We start from the raw sequence: 22713 nt of genomic DNA on the forward strand, positions 1-22713 counted from the left end.
GTCCCTGTCCATCACCAACTCCCAGAGTCTACCCAAACTCATGTCCATTGAGTCGGTGATGCCATCCAACCATCTCATCCTCCGTCGTCCCCTTCTCCTCCTGCCCTCAATCTTACCCAGCATTAGGTATGTTACAAAAGGAGGAACTAAACAGATTCCAGCAAAATGAACCTGGGACAACAAATGACTCCTCTTACTATGCTGACATGTTGATCAAAACTTATTTGTATATGGAAGTAGACACACAGAGTGGGTCACGTCAAAAGAGGGAATTCAAAAGGAAGGAGTCTGTGATGTGTTTAATTGTGCAACTTCCGGCCTGCTGCTTCTCAAACTGACTGACCAGGTTGGTGTAATTAATAAACCATCTTGTCGTATGTTTGCATTGCTCCACCTGGTTCCAACAATGGACATATCTATGCACTCAGAAAACCTTGACTGGGAATGATGGAGGCTCATTCTCTGGTCTTTACAAATTTTCCTGGGATTGAGCTTCTCCAGGCAGCATGAAATTAGATTTACCCTCGAGGCTGAATCCACACTGTAGGCAAAGGTGTTCTTCTATATGCACACACGGGGTTTGGTTTGTCACTGTTTCATCTATGTGGGATCATACTGTGCACACTTCATACTCTTCCAAATCTTGCTCTAGAGTATCTCGGAAGTCCCTCCAAATCAGCTGGTATAATTGTAATTATTCTTTTTATTGACTACATAATGCTCTAGATTATGAATACAATGTAATTTACTCAACCATTACTGTGAGGAGATATTTGCCCCCTCACAACAATGAGTCTTTGCATATATGTCCTTACACCTTGGTATTACGCTAGTGCTTTGGTTTCTAAGTATGCTCGGAGGAAACTCCTGCATAAGGCCTCAGCCCCATCTACAGGGAGTGACACAAACGGGTCACACTCCATCCCCATCCCTCCCCAAAGGGATCAAGAGCAAACTCTCCCTGGGGACAATGCCAAAATGGCCGCAGGGTCATCCACCTCCACCGTCGGGAAGGTAAGGACTCTTGAGTGGGACTCTAGTCACACTGGGTTCTGAGATGTTGACAATGAGGACAGAGCCTCTAGCACACCCCCAGTGGACACGCAGTGTGGGCAAGAAACAAACTTTGGTTACTTTAAGATGGTGATTTTGAAGTTTTGCCTGTTGTTGTTGTTTTTCCATAGCATAACAGCCTATCTTGACTGAAACCTACGTGAGGAGAGGACTTAGAGGAAATGAGGGCCAAAAGGTAACGAGAAGCCAATTCACACGAACTCTTGCAGACCTTTGGCTTTTGCAGGATATTTGGCTTTTATGCTGAGCACATCAAGGAAAGCTATTGAAGGATTCCGGGCAAAAAAGTAAAATAGTCTGATTTATGTTTTAAAAGGATCATTATGCTGTTGTTTTGAAAATTCATAAAAAAGAATAAAGAACAGAAGCAGCAAGACCAGGAGGCTACTGCAATAACCACAGAGAGAAACGGCAGTATCTTGGACAGGGTGGTTAGTGGTGGAGCAGTAGAAAGGAATATCTACTTTGAAAAGTAGACACAACCAGCTCACACTGTATGTCTCTGGAAAGTCAAATTTGGTTGGAGTCAGGAAGAACTTTTATTATTTACTGCATTGTTTGAATTTTACACTAAGCATACATTAGTTTTTTAATTTAAATAACTTGTAAAATTTAAACCAAATTTAAAGGAAAATGTGAATGATTTGGATCCCATCTAGTGCACAGATCCCATTCTAGAGAATAAGATTGTGGATGGTTTTTAATTTATTTTTATTTGTATACATATATTACATATATATAATGCTTTTGTAATAAGAAAAAAAGGCATTATTTAAAAAAAAAAAAAAAGAAAGACAGAAATTCACACCTAATCAGGACAGACTTTATAAGTGGGCAATTCTAATTAACTGAATCTATTTAATACCTAATATGCATTGCTTATAAATGCACTAGGCTCTGTAATTAGCTGAAAAAGAATACATGGATATGTTTTAAATTATACTATTGAACAATTATTCAGAAAATTAAAGCTTTTTTAAAAAAATCAAGCACCTCAAACTTTAGATACCTTATTGTAGGCTTCTGCTCGACAAATATAGCTCTGAATATACACAGGGTCATGTCTAATAGCCTCAGAAAAATACAAAGTGGCTTCAATGTAGTTATCCAGATGTAGCAGATATATGAGGCCAATATTTATATAAGCCAAAGTAACAGTTCTTAAAAAAAAAAAAATGACAAAGCAAAGTATTCTTAGACATTTTAACTATTCCAAATGTTCTCCAATTATAAATGAACCTAATAAAACACATACAACAATTTATACAAGGGTTCGTTCTCAGGGTTTTACTAAAGCAAAGTAAATCAGTTAACTAGTTTCTATTAAAAATTACAAACATCTTTATAAAATCCTTAGTAAGGAATAAACATCTGTAGGATGTGTCCTAGGAATAGATTTTCTAAAATCTTCTAGACTCTTAGCAGTACTTCACTCTCCTTTACTTAATCTTGACTTATCTTGAATAACAAGCTTAGCTTTCCTCAAAAGCGTTTGCCTCAGTCTATGTTATATTTGCCTCGATAAGGCGTGGAACAGTAAGAAACAGCAAGGCTTAGGGCTAAAAATCCTCTCCACAGAGTCATTAACCCAGCTGCTTTTCTATATCAAATAAATACTGTTTTTCTCTCTTAGAATCAAACAATTTTCAATGTAGAACTTTAGAAATTATGTGCTCCATGCCTCTATTTCATAATGAAGAAACTACACATCTTTAGCCCAATTTTGTAGAAGTTCTGACCCTTTGCCTACTGTCCACTTTCTGGCTTTCTGCAACTGAAACTCACTTCTTTCTCTTCCTGACTCAAAAATATCCCAAAGAAAACCACTGTGGCCACTATGGAGCCATGCTCCGTGACCTTCCTAAGTCAAGCTCCAAGTTTACCTTAAAGAAGCTAAGTAAGCAGTCTGCCGGATGACACAGAACTGGCATAATTTGTTACTTTTCTGACAACTTCCATTTTAATGAATGCTTCTTTGGAAAGAAGGGGAATTATTTAATTAAATTCTGTTTTTACAGTCTGGTGTTCTGACTAGTGTATATAACCTTTGGTCTGTTTCTTCCTGAATCTATATTCTAATCATATTTGCTTTCTTCTTTTGCATTACTAAACAAAATGCAGTCAAAAGTTCTAAACAGAGGATTTCCTTCCATTGAGTCATATATTGTACATTGCAATGATATATCAAGCAGAATATTTTGCCATTATTTTAGAACTTGATGACAATTTTCCATGAACTTAACTTCAAAAAGTTCTAACCTGGTCATCCCCAAACTGCTCTAAATTACTGGTTGATTTTGCTATCCATGAATATAAACTCCCCTCAAACCCATTCAATCCCTAAAATTTTCAGAAGCAGCTGAGGCAAACAGATGTTGAGAACAGTTCTTATTTTGGAAGTAATCTTATTTTTGGAAGTAGTATTATAATTCTAGGATGACTTTATATTTGTCTCATTTTTACAAAGTTACTAATGATGAGGGGAGAAAGCTTTTTCTTGCATTTTTGGTATTTTCTTAATTTTATACAAAAGTGTAATCAGTAAGAATGAAAAAGAAAACATACCTTTCTAGAGAAATAACAGCTTCAAAGTCACAAATTGCTAGCAACCAAAGTTTTAGATCTGCATAGAGTATGCCCCGATGTAGGAAACAACTAAGATTCTCATAGCCATCATTTATGAGAGCTTAAAAATAAAGGTATACATCTTATTCAGGTTGTGAGCAAACATATCTGAGTTATATTTTACCCTACACTCCTTCCTACAGATTATTCTTATTTTTTAACATTCTGTAAAATAAAACATATCTATGGGTGTAATTCCTTGGTGAGTAAAAAATAGTACTCACATATAAAAGTATATTTGTTTATAAGTAACAATGTGATTATCCTGGTTCACAAATTCATTAGAGCTGGAAGACATTCTGGTGGTAATCCAGATAATCTACAAATGAAGAGATTAAGGTCCACATTGCACATGCAAACCAATGTCAAAGATGGGCCTAGAATCTAACCTCTGATTCACTTCAGTGAATTGCAGTCAGAAAGGTGCCATTACCCTTAATGGCCTTTATTATCAGGAAGACAAGAAAGCATCACTACTGGCCAAACAACAGGGACAAGCCCAGACTGGGACAGACAGCAGAGGCCAGGCTCATACACATAAACCAGGAAGGGCAGCTCAAAGAGGCCACTCCAGTGCATACAGACTTTGGAGTTAAGGCAGGCAAGTTGACTGTGCATGTCCCAAATAACAGAAGCATAGGGCAAAAGTAACCTCCTCTCAGAACTCCGGGTGTGTGGTCCTCATCAGTGACCAGTCTAGTCAGTCAATCCTAAAGGAAATCAACCCTGAATATTCATTGGAAAGACTGACGCTGAAGCTGAAGCTCCAATACTTTGGCCATCTGATGTGAAGAAACACACTGGAAAAGACCCTGAGGCTGGGAAAGACTGAAGGCAGAAGAGAAGAGGGTCACAGAGAATGAGATGGTTGGATGGCATCACCAACTCAACAGGCATCAGTTTGAGCAAACTGCAGAAGATGCTGAAGGACAGGGAAGCCTGGTGTGCTGCAGTCCATGGGATCACAAAGAATCAGACACAACTTAGCAACTGAACAACAACTAGTCAGTCTAGAGGTCATCTCCCATCTCCCCCTCAACTTTCAAAAACATGCAGTGGATTAGATGAGATTTACACAACATATGATCTATATCTTCCAAGTTTTTCGAGCACGTTCTAGCTAAAAAGGGAAAGTTTTCCAAAAAACACACAAAGATACATAATGTTCACAGTCTGGGACACAAATATTCACAGTACTATACTCTGGGAAGTATACCAAGTATAAGCAATGATCACACAGATTAAGTAATCACTTGAAGGTCATTTGACTGCTCAGTTTACAGTATGACTGTCTAACAAGGAGAAAGTTAGCTGCAGTTTGGGTGGTTGCTCTGGAAAACAGAAACATTCTCTTTGGGGGGAAAATGTATTAGAATTACTTAACCCCTCTCTGCATCAGTTTTCTCAACAGTAAAATGGAAATGATAATAGCACCTACCTCATAGCATTATTCTGAAGAGTAATTCAGACACTCCCTATATAGCATTTAGAATAGTGCCTGGGAAGTTGTGAAATGTCTAATGAATGTTAGATATTATCATTAGCTTAGAGAAATATCTTGAGGGTCCATTTAATGAAAGATAAAACTCCTTAGGCTAACCTATAGAAAAGGACTGAGGCCAAAATAAAGTTGGTCAGCTCCGAATAATCAACTGGCAAGGATCTGTATTATTGCCATAGCCTAGAAAAGAGGGGATGAGGAGCCCAAGACATGGAAAAGAGGGAATATGAGAAAGCGGCTTTTAGGAAGAACAGGAAGAAAAGGGTTTGGCCAGATGGCAGGTGTAAAGGGCTGACAGAGACTAATAAAAGATGAGCCTTCAGAAATAAGGGTGTTTAACCTTCAATTTTAAATTATCTGTGCTAACTTTATCCAACGACCCCTAAAACATCCAGTAACAGATGGTAACCATGAGAAGTGAACTGGTGAACCAAAATGGAGAATCAATCAGAGAGGAGTAATTAGATACAAAGATCACAAGAGAAATGAACAAGAATCCTCAGTTTCAGGAATCGTTGGCAATAGAAGGGAGGACACTAGACTCCTCTCAGCACATAGGATGCGCTCTGAGTTATGTTATTTGAATATTCATGGGAAGAGTGACTTCAGAAGGCAGATGGACTTAGAGATATCAATAAATGATCATCTTTTATTGACTTCCCTGAACAGTTGTCTATTCTCTTCCTAAGGGTCTAGGTGTGTCCTTAAGCTGTAGATTCTGCCTCATCAAGGATGTCGGGATTCTAACACTTTGCACCCAGGTGAACACAGCCATGTCTGGAGTGTTGAACCCTGGCTGGAATTTGCCAGTCAGGATGGGCTAATTTATTCAGCTGGACACCGTTTACTGAGCACTTATTCTCTGTCCAGAACTGTGCTGGACATACTTGAGGACCAAGAATGTACTGGTACAGAGTGAGGTGGAAATGGCCACTTTCAGCTATTGGCATCCTCTTACCGAGGATTCCCATTTTTACTTTAAGGGTTACAAAACTTTGAATTTGACTAATCCATTGGCTGGGCCTATGGAGTGGGACTCATCCCACCAGGAAAATTCACTATCATTTTAGCAAGATGACTAGGAAATAGGCCTAGATTTCCAGAAATAGCCTCAGAAGTTCATATATAGAAAGAGATTCCTTTGATATGATATTCTCTCTTTGTCACTGTTATACACACATAAACACACAATCACACACACTAAAAGGGAATATTAGAAACACTTTTAGCTAAACTATTATAGCTTACAAGTATAAACAAATATATGCGCTATATAAATATACATTAGCTTGTATATATATATATATATATATATATATATAACCATACAATAATACACATACTACATTAGTCATCTCACATTAGCATCCCACTCCATGAAAGTGAGCTGCTGAACCTCAGATTAAATCCCCATATATGTGCCATTGAAGGTGAAGTACCTGAAACACTATAATCCTGTAGTGCTCTAAGAGGGTTACTCTTCCTAAATAAGCAGGCTCTATAATACAATGCTAACCAGTTATTAGGATCTAAGTGAACTGCAATAGAAAGATCTTGAACTGCTTGCTTATACAAGTGCCGTTTAAAATATGCTCTCCCTCGGTACGTCCTAGAAAAAGAGAAAAATTCATTTTAACATGTACAGAAAAATATAAATTTTCTCTTTTTGGCAAACCTATGCAACTAATTTTATATTCGAATAACAATTGGTGGTTAGTTTTCTTTGCTTCCCAGGAAAGTTTAGTCATAATGTTAACAGCAAAAGAGATATAAACTTTTTATAAATAAATATATATAATAAAATGCTTTTATTAAAAATGTATAACAAAATATTTTATGCTTATTAATAATGTTATATATTAATTGTATGCTTATGAATTTATTATATTTCTTGTATTTATCAGAGAGGTGTGTCAATAAAATAAATGAAACACCAAAGATACACTCAAATAAATGGGAGAGTTCTCTATCTACATTCATAAAAGATACTGCATCAGTTTCATGAGTTGAATTCTATCTCCATTAATTTCTGACTTCAGTTCCTAAATTTTCATTGACCTAGATCAACTATGAAAATCTCATCTTCAATCAATTAATAATGTAAAGCAAATCAGCTTTTACAACTAAAATAAAAAAGGCAATTAAGGAAAAACAGGAAGAATAAGCTACTAGGCTGCCTGCTCTGAAGAAGTTAAACCCAGGGGGAGGAAAAGAGATGCTAAAAAAGGTTATACTATGAAAACAATGGTAATTTGAAATAAAGAGTGCAGCCAGTAACAGAGGTCATTCAAAAGCACCAAGACTCAGGATATTTTATACTGGAGCAAAATATTTTTTAACCCCACACATAAGAAATGTCTTATGTATCTTCTAATGAACATAAAATCTTACATTTATTTTTAATAATTCTATTTGCTAAAGAATATTAATTAACTTTTAAGCCTAAATATGATTCTGAACTTAAAATCTTATAGAATAAATCTTTAGTAATATTTTTGTAGGGTATCATCTACAATGTGTTTGAAGAATTAAGTCATGTCAATTCTTCAAGAACACTGACATTCGCATCTGTTCCTTCTTTCATTTCCACTGCCTCAATACTGAAGGGTCTCATCAGATCACACCTAAGCTACTACTTTATCCCATTCCTGTCTCTAGAGTGGTAAGATTTGATCATCAGATAATAAAGATCAAGGGGATCTTCCCGACCCAGGGTTTAAACCTGCGTCTCCTGCATCTCTTGCACTGCAGGCAGATTCTTTACCAGTGAGCCACCGGGTAAGTCATTCCTTGAAGTAATCCCCTTCAAGTCAAGAAGTAGACAACCAGAATGGAACAATAACTAGGGAAGAATTTTTAAAGAGCTTCAAAAAACTTTGCCCTCCCTTTACATGGCTGCAAGCTGGAATAGTTTTAGAAGTAAATTATTTCAAACTTTCAAAGAACAAAAATTATCCAATCCTAAAGGTCATATTTCTAAGAAAAGAAAAAGATAAAAGACTTAATTCATTTTGAGAAAGTAGCCAATTCCTGAAGTCAAAATCTGACTATATGAAATCAGTGAACAATTTTGCTATGAATATAGATGAAAAGTTTTAAAAATTTAAAAGACAAATTCAGTATAGTTTAATAACATTCAATATAAAAATATACGACGGCCAAGAGGTTTCAAAATTAGAAGGCCTATTAACATGAAACTCTTATAAGCAGATCATAGGAAAAAATTTAAACAGGAAAATAAAGATATTCCTTTGAAATAAAGAATAAATGGCTCAAAAATTAAAACTGCAATGTTTGTTGGCAAAAGCCAAAGGTACTTTCATTAATTTCAAGGAATAAAGACTATTTTATCACTAATGTTATAATAAGGTTAAAGTTGATGCAATGGTAAAAAGAGTTGGGAGATTGGAGTAGACCAAAACAGGTAGAATAGGAACTCCAAAACTCCACTTTTCCACAAAAGCAATGAATAAGATAGCAAAAACCATCAGAATCAATTTTTCTGGAACTCTGAAATCTAATTAAAAACAGAACCACCAGGGAAATGCTTAATAAAGGAGGACAAACTGCTGAATTTCGGTAAGGGAGCTCTGTGGTGTTCTAACTCACTCTGCATTTCCCTCCCCAATTTCCCGGACCCACGGTGGCTTTCAGGACAATCACCTGCCTTCCTGGTGCAGGTTACTAGTACCAGAGGGAACAATACAAATCTTATTCTCAAAGAACTGGAGCTGTGTGTTTTGACCTGTCGGCTGAATGGATCACTGAAAGACTGGCTCAAATGTTTCCCTCTGTTTTGACTGCCTTAGAGCTTTCTGGGGGCTGATGTGACTTCCTAGATGGTATTTATCAAAAGCACTTAAAGGCAAATGTATTAGCAGCTGCCACTTGAGGCAAGGGATAACAGTCAGGACAAGCAACAAACTAACCAAAAACTCTGGGATGAAAGAAGCTAGAAAAGGAGATACCAGTGGGGTGAGGGCTTTAGAAAGTTTCTACATATTAAGAAAATCTAAAAGTCACATGCAAACCCAAGGCTGGAAGCATACACAGAAAAGACCTGCGAAGACCCTAAGCGCTCACCTCTGTTTAATTCAGGCTCTGTGCAAGTAGGACACAAAAGCTGAGTCACTGAAGTTGTCTGGACAAGCACTGAAAGAGTACCTCATCAGAGCCAATCTGCAAAGATTGAGAGACTTCTTTTGTTTGACTGGTTGGTTTGTTCCAGGAGATTAAGAAAATCTCAGTCAAATCACAGCTGACAAGCTAACAGAATAGAGACTTCAGTAGCCACACACGACAAAGAATACAGACTTTTAAAAATCTGTTCAGAAAAGTCACTAAAAAAACCACATGAATGACAAGAAGCGGCAACAATAAACCCTGGAAGATAAGTAGATGAAAATGATATCTTAAAGTGCTATATTATAATATTCAAAATGACTACTTTTCAACAAAAAATTATAAGTAATGCAAAGAAAAATATGACCCATTCACAGTATAAAAAGAAATTAATAGAAATCATCCCTGAGGGAGTCCAGACATCAGACAGACTTATATTCAACTATCTTAGTCAGTCAGTTCAGTCACTCAGTCATGTCCGACTCTTTGCGACCCCATGAACCGCAGCACCCCAGGCCTCCCTGTCCATCACCAACTCCCGGAGTTTACCCAAACTCATGTCCATTGAGTCAGTGATGCCATTTAACTATCTCATCCTCTGTCGTCCCCTTCTCCTCCCGCTCTCAATCTTTCCCACCATCAGGGTTGGGAAAAATCTTACAAAAGATTATTGCAAATTAAAGGAAAACCAGATATATCAAGTTAAGGAATTTAGCACTTTTCTATGTATGGAAAGATGCAAAAAAATAGACAGCCGATGGGAATTTGCTGTACTGTATGAGGCAGGGAGCTCACATCCAGTGTGACAACCTAGAGGGGTGGGATGGGGTGGGAGGTGGGAGGCAGGTTCAAGAGGGAGAGGATATATACATACCTGTGGTTGATTCATACTGATGTATGGCAGAAACCAACACAACATTGTAGAGCAATTATACTCCAGTTAAACAGAAGTAAGTTTTTTTAAATATATTTTTTAAAAAGTTTAGCTAGATTGCTATATAACAAGGTCAATATACATTTATCAACTGCATTTCTATATACCAGCAACAAAAAGTTTAAAATAAAATTATACTAAAGTAGTACCTAAAATAAAACTAAGCAATATTGAATATATAGGAATAAAGAAAAAGATATACATAAGGCTTCTTTACAGAAATTATGAAACATTATTGAGCAAAGGGAATGAAGACATAAAGAAAATGTATCATAGGCATACATGAAAAGATTCAATATTGTTCAGTTCAGTTCAGTTCAGTTCAGTTCAGTCGCTCAGTCGTGTCCGACTCTCTGCGATCCCATGAATTGCAGCACGCCAGGCCTCTCTGTCCATCACCAACTCCCGGAGTCTACCCAAACCCATGTTCATCGAGTCGGTGATGAATATTGTTAGGATATCAAATTTTCCCCTACTGCTCTATAAATTTATTGCAACCCCAATCAAAATACAAATGAATTACCATGGAAGTTAACATGCTGATTCTACTAACTTAAACCATACAAAACTGTGAAACTTTACTATTCTGATCAATAAAGAAGTCAATTTTCATATAGTTTGCATGCCTGCTTAGTCATTCAGTCATGTCCAATTCTTTGCAACCTCATGGACCGTAGCCCACACCAGGCTCCTCTGTGCATGGGGATTCTCCAGGCAAGAATACTGAAGTGGGTTGCCATGCCCTCCTCCAGGGGATATTCCCAACCCAGGGATCAAACCCAGGTCTCCTGCATAACAGGTGAATTCTGTAACATCTGAGCCACCAGGGAAGTCCAAGAATAGTCTATCCCTTCTCCAGGGGAACTTCCCAACCCAGGAATTGAACCAGGGTCTCCTGTATTGCAGGCAGATTCTTTACCAGCTGAGCTATCAGGGAAGCCCTTCATATAGTTTAACCCCATTCAATGTGTTTGGAAGTGCAAAATAGCCAAGGGAAGCTCTGACAATTTTGAAAGATCAAAGAACTTCTACTGGATTTCATGACTTATTATGAAACTATAGTATTTAAGACAGTATAGTATTGGTGCAAAGATAGATTTTTTTTTTAAACCCCCCAAAATAGGGACTTCCCTAGCAATCCACTGGTTAAGACTTCACCTTCCAATGTAGGGGGTGGGGGTTCAATTCCTGGTCGGGGAGCTAAGATCCCTCATGCCTTGTAGCCAAAAACTCAAAATATAAAAAAACAGGAGCAACATTGTAGCAAACTCAATAAACCTTTAAAAATGGTCCATATCCATATCCATTTTTAAAGGTTTATTGAGTTTGTTACAGTGTTGCTTCTGTTTTTTTATATTTTGAATTTTGGGCCACAAGGCATAAGGGATCTTAGCTCCCCGACCAGAAACTCAATAAACCTTTAAAAATGGTCCATATCCAACTCTGAGGGAGGTGAGGGTGGGACATTCTGAGAGAATAGCATTGAAACATGTATATTATCATATGTGAAACAGAACACCATTCCAGGTTCGATGCATGAGACAAATGCTCAGGGATGGGGCAATGGGATGACCCAGAGGGATGGGATGGGGGTTCAGGATGGGGAACACATGTAAACCCATGGTTGATTCATGTCAATGTATGGCAAAAACCACTACAATATTGTAAAGTAATTAGCCCCCAACTAAAATAAATAAATTTATTAAAAAAAAAAAAAAAATGGTCCGTATCCAAAAAAAAAAACCTCAAAATAGAAAAAAGGACTAAGAAAGAGATCCACCCATACCTGGATCTTCATTTCCTACAAAGCTAATACTATAGAGCAATGGGAAAGTGACAGGCATTTTATTAAATGTTGCTGGGAAAATTGAATATGCATACAGAAAAAAATGAAATGTGTTCTCTGCTTCACAGCATATACAAAAACTGATTCTAGGTATACTGTAAATCTAACTTTAAAGGCAAAATAATAAACTTTCTAGAAGATCAGACAGGAGAATATCTATATGACATAAAAGTAGGAAAAACTTATAACAAAGACAGATAAAGCACTAACCTTAAAGAAAAAAATGTTATTCAATCAGATTATATTGTATTACATTCAAAAACTGTTTACCAAAAGACAATATTTAAGGAGTGCAATGACAATCCAGAGCCAGAAAAAAGTAATTACTATAAATATAACCAAGGGCTCATATCAAGAATATGTTTTAGTTCATACAAATTAATAAAGAAAAAAGACCAACAACACAAAAGTCATGGATGACAAGAAAAAGAAAATCCAAATGGTTAGTAAACATTTGAAACTGAATAATCATGTTAGTAATGAAGAAAATGAAAATTCAAACTAAATAAGATAATACTTCATACTCACTAGGATGGCTAAAATTTGAAAGGTATAATAGTACCCAGTGCTGTTGTGGAGCCTGAATAACTACTGGTAGTACAACCAGTTTGCAAAATTAGTTTGGCCCTACAGCTGAACAATTGCATACCCTATGAATCAGGTATAGGAATGCAGGTATCCACTCCTACTTGTATATCCAACAGATATGCACATATGTGTGTTATGTACAATAATGGTAAATGAAACCATATTTGAATTCATCAGCATAATGGAGAAATAAACTGTAATATATTCATGTCACTGAATACTATACAAAAATAAAAATGAACAAACTGAAGCCACATGCAATAATACATAATATTCAATGAAATAAGCTAGAGATGAAAGAATACTACCTTACAATTTTATTTATATAAAGTTCAAGAAAATAGCAAAACTAAACTAAGAATGTTTAGAGACACATACTTGAGTGTTGAAACTATAGAGAAATATAAGTCAGGACAGTGGTTACCTTCTCAGAGAGGCAAAGGCACAAGGAGGTGTGCGAGAAATGTTTCTTGACCTGGTGGTGGTTCACTTCAGTACAGTTCAGTCACTCAGTCGTGTCCGACTCTTTGCGACCGCATGAACTGCACCACGACAGGCCTCCCTGTCCATCACCAACTCCTGGAACTTACCCAAACCCATGTTTATCGAGTCAGTGATGACATCCAACCATCTCATCCTCTGTCGTCCCCTTCTCCTCCTGCCCCCAATCCTACCCAGCATTAGGGTCTTTTCCAATGAGTCAACTCTTCGCATGAAGTGGCCAAAGTATTGGAGTTTCAGCTTCAACATCAGTCCTTCCAATGAACACCCAGGACTGATCTCCTTTAGGATGGATTGATTGGATCTCCTTGCAGTCCAAGGGACTCTCAAGAGTCTTTTCCAACACCACAGTTCAAAAGCATCAATTCTGCGGTGCTCAGCTTTCTTCACTGTCCAACTCTCACATCCATACATGACCACTGGAAAAACCATAGCCTTGACTAGACGGACTTTTGTTGGCAAAGTAATGTCTCTGCTTTTAAATATGCTATCTAGGTTGGCCATAACCTTCCTTCCAAGGAGTAAGCGTCTTTTAATTTCATGGCTGAAATCACCATCTGCAGTGATTTTGGAGCCCCCCAAAATAAAGTCTGACACTGTTTGCACTGTTTCCCCATCTATTTCCCATGAAGTGATGGGACCAGATGCCACGATCTTAGTTTTCTGAACTTTGAGCTTTAAGCCAACTTTTTTACTCTCCTTTTTCACTTTCATCAAGAGGCTCTTTAGTTCTTCTTCACTTTCTGCCATAAGGGTGGTGTCATCCGCATATCTGAGGTTATTGATATTTCTCCCGGAAATCTGGATTCAAGCTTGTGTTTCTTCCAGCCCAGCATTTCTCATGATGTACTCTGCATATAAGTTAAATAAGCAGGGTGACAATATACAGCCTTGACGTACTCCTTTTCCTATTTGGAACCAGTCTGTTGTTCCATGTCCAGTTCTAACTGTTGCTTCCTGACCTGCATACAGGTTTCTCAAGAGACAGGTCAAATGGTCTGGTATTCCCATCTCTTTCAGAATTTTCCACAGTTTATTGTGATCCACACAGTCAAAGCATTTACATTGTGATGTCATTATACTTTGCATATTTTTGAATGCATACTTTATTTTACTATAACAATGCTAACAGAAGACAAATAGGTATAACTATATATACATTTTAAGCCTCTTCAAAACTATATTTTGATTAAAAGAAAAGCAACAAAATGGAAACTGAATTATGCACAATAAGGTTGGACGAACAAAGTTTAATATCCAAGTTACAATAAGAAAGCATGGAAATCTATGTCAACAGTTCTCTGTACTGAATAAATACAGATATGGAAAGAAATCCAAAGAAAGAAAATATAGGTCAATATTTTAAAAAAATCAATAATGTAACTAGTCTTTAGAAAATGCAAATGAAACAACTCCAAATTATCACTTTTATGCCTTTTAGGTTGAAATACTCACTACTCTTAGGGTACAGGTAAAGATCTTCATACACTAGTAGCTCCAAAAACTGATTCACTATTTTAAGGGCTGTCTGATGTATTTCAAGCAGTTTTCTTTCCTGAGAGCATATTTCAAACTTTTTTTTCAAAAACCATATCTAAAATAATGCTTACCTTGCTTGAGAATTTTGGGGATCTATATTTAACAAGGCTGTAAAATCTTGTTCAGCTGCAATCCAGTTTTCATTTTCATAGTAGAACATCCCACGTTTAAATAATGCATCTGTTCTTTTGGGATCATAAAAGATACACTACATGCGGCGAGGGGAGGAGGGAAGTCACAAAAAACATCAAATTATGAAAAAAAATAAGAAAAGTATATAATCCCACAGGAAATTAAATAACTACAACCATGTTTTTAACTTCAGATTACATAAAAACAAAATAAGATGCCAAAAGTTTCAGATTTGCATGTAAAGACCACATCTTTAAGGAAGTCCATTTGTCATCAAATTCTAGAAAGGGGAGATTTTTATTAAAAACAAAAACAAAATCCAGCACATATAAGCAGCCAAGGTTTCTTCCCGCCAAAGTTTTTATTAATAAAATCTCATAAGTAATTATTCAACTAGAGTAGGATTGGATTATATTGGATCTATCATACCATTTCCGGAGAAGGCAATGGCACCCCACTCCAGTACTCTTGCCTGGAAAATCCCATGGACGGAGGAGCCTGGTAGGCTACAGTCCATGGGGTCGCTAAGAGTCGGACATGACTGAGCGACTTCACTTTCACTTTTCCCTTTCATGCACTGGAGAAAGAAATGGCAACCCACTCCAGTATTCTTGCCTGGAGAATCCTAGGGACGGCAGAGCCTGGTGAGCTGCCGTCTATGGGGTTGCACAGAGTCGGACACGACTGAAGCGACTTAGCATAGCATAGCATCATACCATTTCATTTCAATTAAAGGTGACACATATTAAGACCATATTAAGGCTGACTCAACGAAATCAAATATGGATTAATTTAGCCCCTAAAATGGAGAAAAGAAATGAATTGGTATTGGCAAGGCTCATTCATTTCACATTGACAAAGAAGGCAATAAACAGACTAAATCATTGTAAACTCAGTTGTAAGTATTTTTAAAATAGGAAAAAAACCACTAAAGATGTTTGACTTCAAGTTGCTGCATTAGTCAATTTTTAAACTATTAATATCAGTGCTAGATAAAGGAAATGATCAGAAAAGATATTTTAACAACTTTAACATCTTTAAAAGAGATTTGTGTTTACTTCTAGACAAGAAGTTACCAAGTTATAACAATATTCTCTTGAAGCAAAAGAATGTCAAGTATGTGGCTAACCATTATAAATTAAGAAACAGAGCAGTTGGAAAAGTGAAAAGTTAAACTGTTTAAATAACTTCTCAGTTGTACTAAGAACTAGAATTTAGAATTAAAACTCAGAAGTTCAAGGTTACAATTCTGCTGCAATCAGTGGAATATCTGCCTGACTATAGACTCAAAACACAGGCTAGCAAAAATTCACTCCCTCAAGGGATTCTCTGATATCTCCCAATCAAATATAAATTGCCCTCTATCATCAATAAATATTTCCTTTATTAAGCTAAAGGCAAAGGAAAAGAGGGAAGATATACCCATTTGAATGCAGAGTTCCAAAGAATAGCAAGGAGAGATAAGAAAGACTTCCTCAGTGATCAGTGCAAAGAAAGAGGAAAACAATAGAATGGGAAAGACTAGAGGTTTCTTCAAGAAAATCAGAGATACCAAGGGACCATTTCATGCAAAGATGGGCACAATAAAGGACAGAAATGGTATGGACCTAACAGAAGCAAAAGATATTAAGAACAGGTGGCAAGAATACACAGAAGAACTGTGCAAAAAAGATCTTCATGACCCAGATAAGCACGATGGTGTGATCACTCACCTAGAGCCAGACATCCTGGAATGTGAAGTCAAGTGGGCTTAGGAAGCATCACTATGAACAAAGCTAGTGGAGGTGATGGAATTCCAGTTGAGCTATTTCAAATCCTAAAAGATGATGCTGTGAAAGTGCTGCACTCAATATGCCAGCAAATTTGGAAAACTCAGCAGTGGCCACAGGACTGGAAAAGGTCAGTTTTCATTCCAATCCCTAAGAAAGGCAATGCCAAAGAATGCTCAAACTACCACACAACTGCACTCATTTCACACGCTAGCAAAGTAATGCTCAAAATTCTCCAAGCCAGGCTTCAGCAGTATGTGAACTGTGAACTTCCAGCAGTTCAAGCTGGATTTAGAAAAGGCAAGAGGAACCAGAGATCAAATTGCCAACATCCATTGTATCATCAAAAAAGCAAGAGAGTTCCACAAAAACATCTACTTCTGCTTCATTGACTTTGACTGTGTGGATCACAATAAACTGTGGAAAACTCTGAAAGAGATGGGAATACCAGACCACCTGACCTGCCTCCTGAGAAATCTGTATGCAGGTCAAGAAGCAACAGTTAGAACTGAACATGGAACAACAGACTGGTTCCAAATAGGAAAAGGAGTACGTCAAGGTTGTATACTGTCACCCTGCTTGTTTAACATATATGCAGAGTACATCATGAGAAACGCTGGGATGGATGAAGCACAAACTTGAATCCAGATTTCAGGGAGAAATATCAATAACCTCAGATATGCAGATGACACCACCCTTATGGCACAAAGTGAAGAGGAATTAAAGAGCCTCTTGATGAAAGTGAAAGAGGAGAGTGAAAAAGTTGGCTTAAAACTCAACATCCAGAAAACTCAGATCATGGCATCTGGTTCCATCACTTAATGGCAAATAGACGAGGAAGCAATGCAAACAGTGACAGACTTTAATTTTGGGGGCTCCAAAATCACTGCAGATGGTGACTGCAGCCATGAAATTAAAAGACACTTGCTCCTTGGAAGAAAAGCTATGATCAACCTAGACAGCATGTTAAAAAGCAGAGACATTATGCCAACAAAGGTTTGTCTAGTCAAGGCTATGGTTTTTCCAACAGTCACGTATGGATGTGAGAGTTGGACTATAAAGAAAGCTGAGCACGAAAGAATTGATGCTTTTGAACTGTGGTGTTGGAAAAGACTCCTGAGAGTCCCTTGAACTGCAAGAAGATCAAACCAGTTCATCCCTAAAGGAAATCAGTCCTGATGTTAATTGGAAGGACTGATGCTAAAGCTGAAACTAATATTTTGGCTACCTGATGTGAAGAATTGACTCATTAGAAAAGACCCTGATGCTGGGCAAGATTGAGGGCAGAAGGAGAAGGGTATGACAGAGGATGAGATGGTTGGATGGCATCACTGACTTGATGGACATGAGTTTGAGCAAGCTCTGGGAATTGGTGATGGACAGAGAAGCCTGGCGTGCTGCAGTTCATGGGCTTGCAAAGAATCGGACACGACTGAGCAACTAAACAGAACTGATCATCTTTATTTCCATCATAGCATTCATCACAATTAGTATATATTTATTTATTTCTTTAATATTTGTCCTTTATACCATGTATAAAGTATACTGTGTATAAAGGCTCCATGTAAGCATGAAACACGTCTGTTTTATTCATCAGGATTTAGCCATTTTATTACCCAGTGCCTTAGGCAATAAATATTTGTGAGTAAATGAATGAATGAATGAGCCAGTAAGCCGTCTTTGAAAGCAGATAGATTTACTGCACAAGAAAATTGCCAAATCTTAGAGTCAAGAAGTGGAAAATGATTTTCTCCACTGTTTGAAAGAAAGAAGCACTCTTCAAAGGTTTCTTTATTCACTGTTTCATAGTCCAAAAGAAGACAACTGGAAAGTCAAGGCTCCATCAAAGTTGCCTGAATGCTCCCATACCCAACTCTGATGGAAATCCACTCATTCAAAAATATCATTGATGTATTGTTAATATCAATTCTATATACTATACTATATCACATATGAAAGAATTTCAACATTTGTTATAAATTAGGATATCATGCTCTAAAATATATAAATATATAATTAGATAATTTGTATTTATATAATTAGTATTTTATATCATGTTCTAAAATATACACATATATAAATGGCAGCATTATATGTAATACAGCTTACTTTAGAAAAGTCATCAATGGCCAGCATTTTGTTTTCTATTTCATACATCTCACCCCTCCTGAAGTACATATCAGCGTCCATGGGCCTGCACTTGATTGCCTGAGTATAATTTAGAATTGCCAAAGTAATTTCATTTTTTCCTCTGAAAATTTCTGCTCTTGAAAAATATGCGTCTAAAGAAAATTAATAGAGTAAAATTTAGTGTTACAGTCCTAAATTTTAAGAGATTAATCCTTCACCCTCCAGAAATGTAGTCTTAGAAAAATGTATCTCTATTTTACTCTCTTTGTCATTTAGTATTTGTTCTTTTGTTCAACAATGCAAAATTCATTCTCACAGGCTGGATAAATACTTATGTTAAAAGTGTTTTCAATTTCAATAACAAAAATTACCTTTTACTTTTTTATATATCTAAAATGTTTAATAATCTTTTAATGTTCATAGCAAAAAGTTAAGGACTTTTAGCAGAGATCAGCATAGATTTAAAAAAACATTTATTAAGCTCTTGTTATATTTTAGGGGTATGTTGTGAGTGTTGGAGATACAAAGATGAATATGACATTTTCTCATTTCTCAAAAGTTCCATGCCTAGTCATTCAAGCTGATTAGACAATAGTACATAAACACAAAGCTATATATTTCATCCAACTGAGAATGGTAAAGAATCTGCCTGCCAATGATTCAGGAGATTTAGGAGACACCAGTTCGATTCCTGGTTCAGGAAGATCCCCTAGAAGAAGAAATGGCAACCCACTCCATTATTCTTGCCTGGAGAATCCTATGGACAGAGGAGCTTGGTGGGCTGCAGTCTATGGGGTCACAAAGAACTGGACACGACTGAGCAATTGAGCACTCACACTTGCAAAATTACTACAACTCTAATTCAGACTAAATTTGTGAATTACTTCTATAAAAACTGTAAGCTTATCTTACGAAATAAGCAGTAAGAAACCAATTTATTGTAATGTATACCAAGGACATTAACATTTCAAACTATGATAAATATTTTTTAGAACAACAGGATCACAAAAGAGTCCTATATTTACAATATCAAGAGTAAATTTAACTTAGGAAAGTTACAACCATTTGTGGAGACTTATATGTCTTGAATTATGTATCTTTATACCACTAAATGACCAAAGCTTAGGTTAAGATATAACTGCACAGACAACCCACCTGCATTATTTTTATTGTATTTATTTATAAAATTCAAGTCATCCAAAGCTTCATTAATTTTGTCTTGGAAAAGATAAATGAAATGTCGGTGCCAATAGGCATTTAGGAACAATGGCTCCAAGAATATAGCCTAGAAATTAGATGTACAAATTCAATTTAAATTGATTTAAGGGAAGATAGCCTATCAAATAAACTTTCAAGCATTTCTGACTTCAACAGCTTTATATGTGTATAGTATGATATGATGCCTCCGAATCTGACAAAATCTAGTGTTTTTAAGACTAATTATTTGAAAATGCCAGAATTTTCTAATCCTATACATATAATACAAATATTAATTATTCAAAATTCTAGTAAAAGTTAGCATAAATTATAAGCAAGGATAAATTGCCAGTATTATTATCTTGATTACATGAAACTTACTTCCTGTAGATCATTCATGGCACTCTGTAACTTCCCCAGTTTCCTATAAAGAGCTCCACGTCTACAATACAAAAATGCAGGATACTTCTTCTTACTATTTATTTCTTCAGTTAAGATCTCCACTTCGGACTCATAATGTTTAATGACTGCTGGAGGAAGACCACAGCTCAAAGAATCACTCAATTCCAGCTTCGGTGATTGTTTCACTCTTTCAGATGAGTCTTCTTCAACAGATAGTTTAACTCTCGGGCTTGTCCTCTTTTGCTTAGGCCTAGAGACCATCTCAAGAGCCCATGTTTGAGGATCACTATGTTCTAGAATTCTCTTAATTTGGGCACATTCGTCAGAATTTAAATCCAAAGGAACACTGGGACACCGAAGTACACGTTCATATAGTGGAATTCTGAGCAAATATTTCTTCTGTCCAGGAAGGATTCCGAGGGACACTGATCTAGTATGCAAAACAGTGATTCTTAAATTACAGAAATATATTTTTTATAACCAATAAATCAACTCAGTCACAATTACTATTTCTCTGTTATCAAAATAAAATTACGTGGTACTTTTATGCAAACCAAGTCCTTCTGTTCATTCACTTAGATTGTGTGAAGAGTCTATGTTGAGGTTATGAAAGCAGAAGACTGTTATTAAAGATACAGCCTCTGTAAAGAACTGAACAAGGGGTCAGTGCTCCTTCCAGGCTTCATTTATATTCCCACCCCCAACCAGAGGAAATACAATCTCCAGAGAATTGAGGAGTTAAAACTTGATGTGCAAAAGGAAATGTATCCAAATGGTCAGCAAGGACATGAACTTGAGGAAGCAGGAAGAAGCAAAGATTTTTTACTCTACAGGAGACTAACAAAAAGACATCCCAGACTTCATCCCAAACTTCCTAGGCTATCAAATTAGATGACATCTAATACACTTTCAAATGCTAGGCTTCTAGGATCATCTCCGCAAACTCTCCATTTCCCACACAGTTTTCTTTCAGTAGCATTCACTGTATGCTGGTGCTGTTATAGCCACGTGAGAGAACAAACAGGCTCTATTGGAAGGGAAAAAAAATTAAACCTCATCATTTCATAAATATTTACCAAGTGTATACTATGAGAAAGGCCTGTGCTAAAAGAAGGAGAATAAAAGTGAGAAAAGTCAGTATCCTTCTGCTTCCTTACTCGGTGACACTCCTCACTCCTCTCCACACTCCAGCACAAGCCTCCATCATCTCTTCTGTCTGCTGCTGCTACTGCTGCTGCTGCTGCTGCTAAGTCGCTTCAGTCGTGTCCGACTCTGTGCAACCCCATAGACGGCAGCCCATCAGGCTCCCTCGTCCCTGGGATTCTCCAGGCAAGAACACTGGAGTGGGTTGCCATTTCCTTCTCCAATGCGTGAAAGTGAAAAGTGAAAGTGAAGTCGCTCAGTCATGTCCGACTCTTTGTGACCCCATGGACTGCAGCCTACCAGGCTCCTCCGTCCATGGGATTTTCCAGGCAAGAGTACTGGAGTGGGGTGCCATTGCCTTCTCCGTCTAGAGTACAATGACATCTTAAATCCCTGCCTGTACTCTTGGTCTCATCCATTCTCCACACGGCAGCCAGTATGTTTTTTTTTTTTTAAACAAATGTAAATCAGATCATGTCACTCCCTCCAAGATCTTTCCCTAGTACCTAGAATACAAATTAAGCTTTTCATCATAGCCTACAAGACAACATGATGAGACCCCAGCAACTATCTCTAATAACACTACTCTCTCTGCTCCCACTGTTCCAGGCTTAGGGCAAGCCTCAAAGCCATTGTATTTTCCAGTCCTTCTGAGTGGCTGACTCCTTCTCAATTCCTATTTCTGGTCAAAGTTCACCCTGGAAAGACCATCTGTGCCAAATAGATCTCGTTTCCACCTCCACACTTATCTCTATTCTCTACCTTGTCCTTTGCCCTAGAGTACTAGTCTGTACAGACTATATACATGGGAATACTTGCTTTCTTCTGATCAAGTATGTTCAATTAGGAGCCCTGAAAAGAAAGTTTAAGTGAAGTCAAAGTATTTATTCCTCCAGGCTCCTCCTGAAAGGTTGCCTCAAACTGGCCATGATCTTTGACCAAAGTTCACTACTTCTTTCAAGGAAATCCTTTCCATAAAATTCCTTTCTTCCAGGTTCTAGTAATCATTCTCTCTTTTTGTCCTCTCATACTGAGGGGTAGAGACTGGCTCTATTATCTCTAGCAGGATAGCACTCTATCATTTGTGATTTCCCTATGCCCAGATCTTTGTAAACTGCCCTTTGTTATACCTCTCTAGAATTATTCTAAATTGAGAGTGCTATCTGTTTACTACTGGGACCCTGCCTGATAAATTAACTGGCACCAGAGA

The 22713-nt window shown here is 37.1% G+C and overlaps 1 protein-coding gene across 3 annotated transcripts in view; it reads right to left on the bottom strand.

The window, feature by feature from the left end:
* TTC6 (tetratricopeptide repeat domain 6) overlaps window positions 1-22713 on the bottom strand; it is a 184973-nt gene that overhangs the window by 46610 nt on the left and 115650 nt on the right. For all 3 annotated transcript variants that reach the window (XM_081547829.1, XM_081547831.1, XM_081547830.1), the window contains 7 exons: window positions 20340-20790; window positions 19917-20046; window positions 18741-18913; window positions 14802-14938; window positions 6640-6809; window positions 3640-3760; window positions 2084-2234 (listed from right to left, as the gene is read on the bottom strand). In XM_081547829.1, the coding sequence (XP_081403955.1) occupies window positions 2084-2234; window positions 3640-3760; window positions 6640-6809; window positions 14802-14938; window positions 18741-18913; window positions 19917-20046; window positions 20340-20790 (1333 nt within the window). The remainder of the gene's footprint in view (window positions 1-2083; window positions 2235-3639; window positions 3761-6639; window positions 6810-14801; window positions 14939-18740; window positions 18914-19916; window positions 20047-20339; window positions 20791-22713) is intronic.

Source organism: Giraffa tippelskirchi, chromosome 12, assembly GCF_054371585.1.
Source record: "Giraffa tippelskirchi isolate mGirTip1 chromosome 12, T2T-mGirTip1v1.2.pri, whole genome shotgun sequence".
NCBI classification, from domain to species: Eukaryota; Metazoa; Chordata; class Mammalia; order Artiodactyla; family Giraffidae; genus Giraffa; species Giraffa tippelskirchi.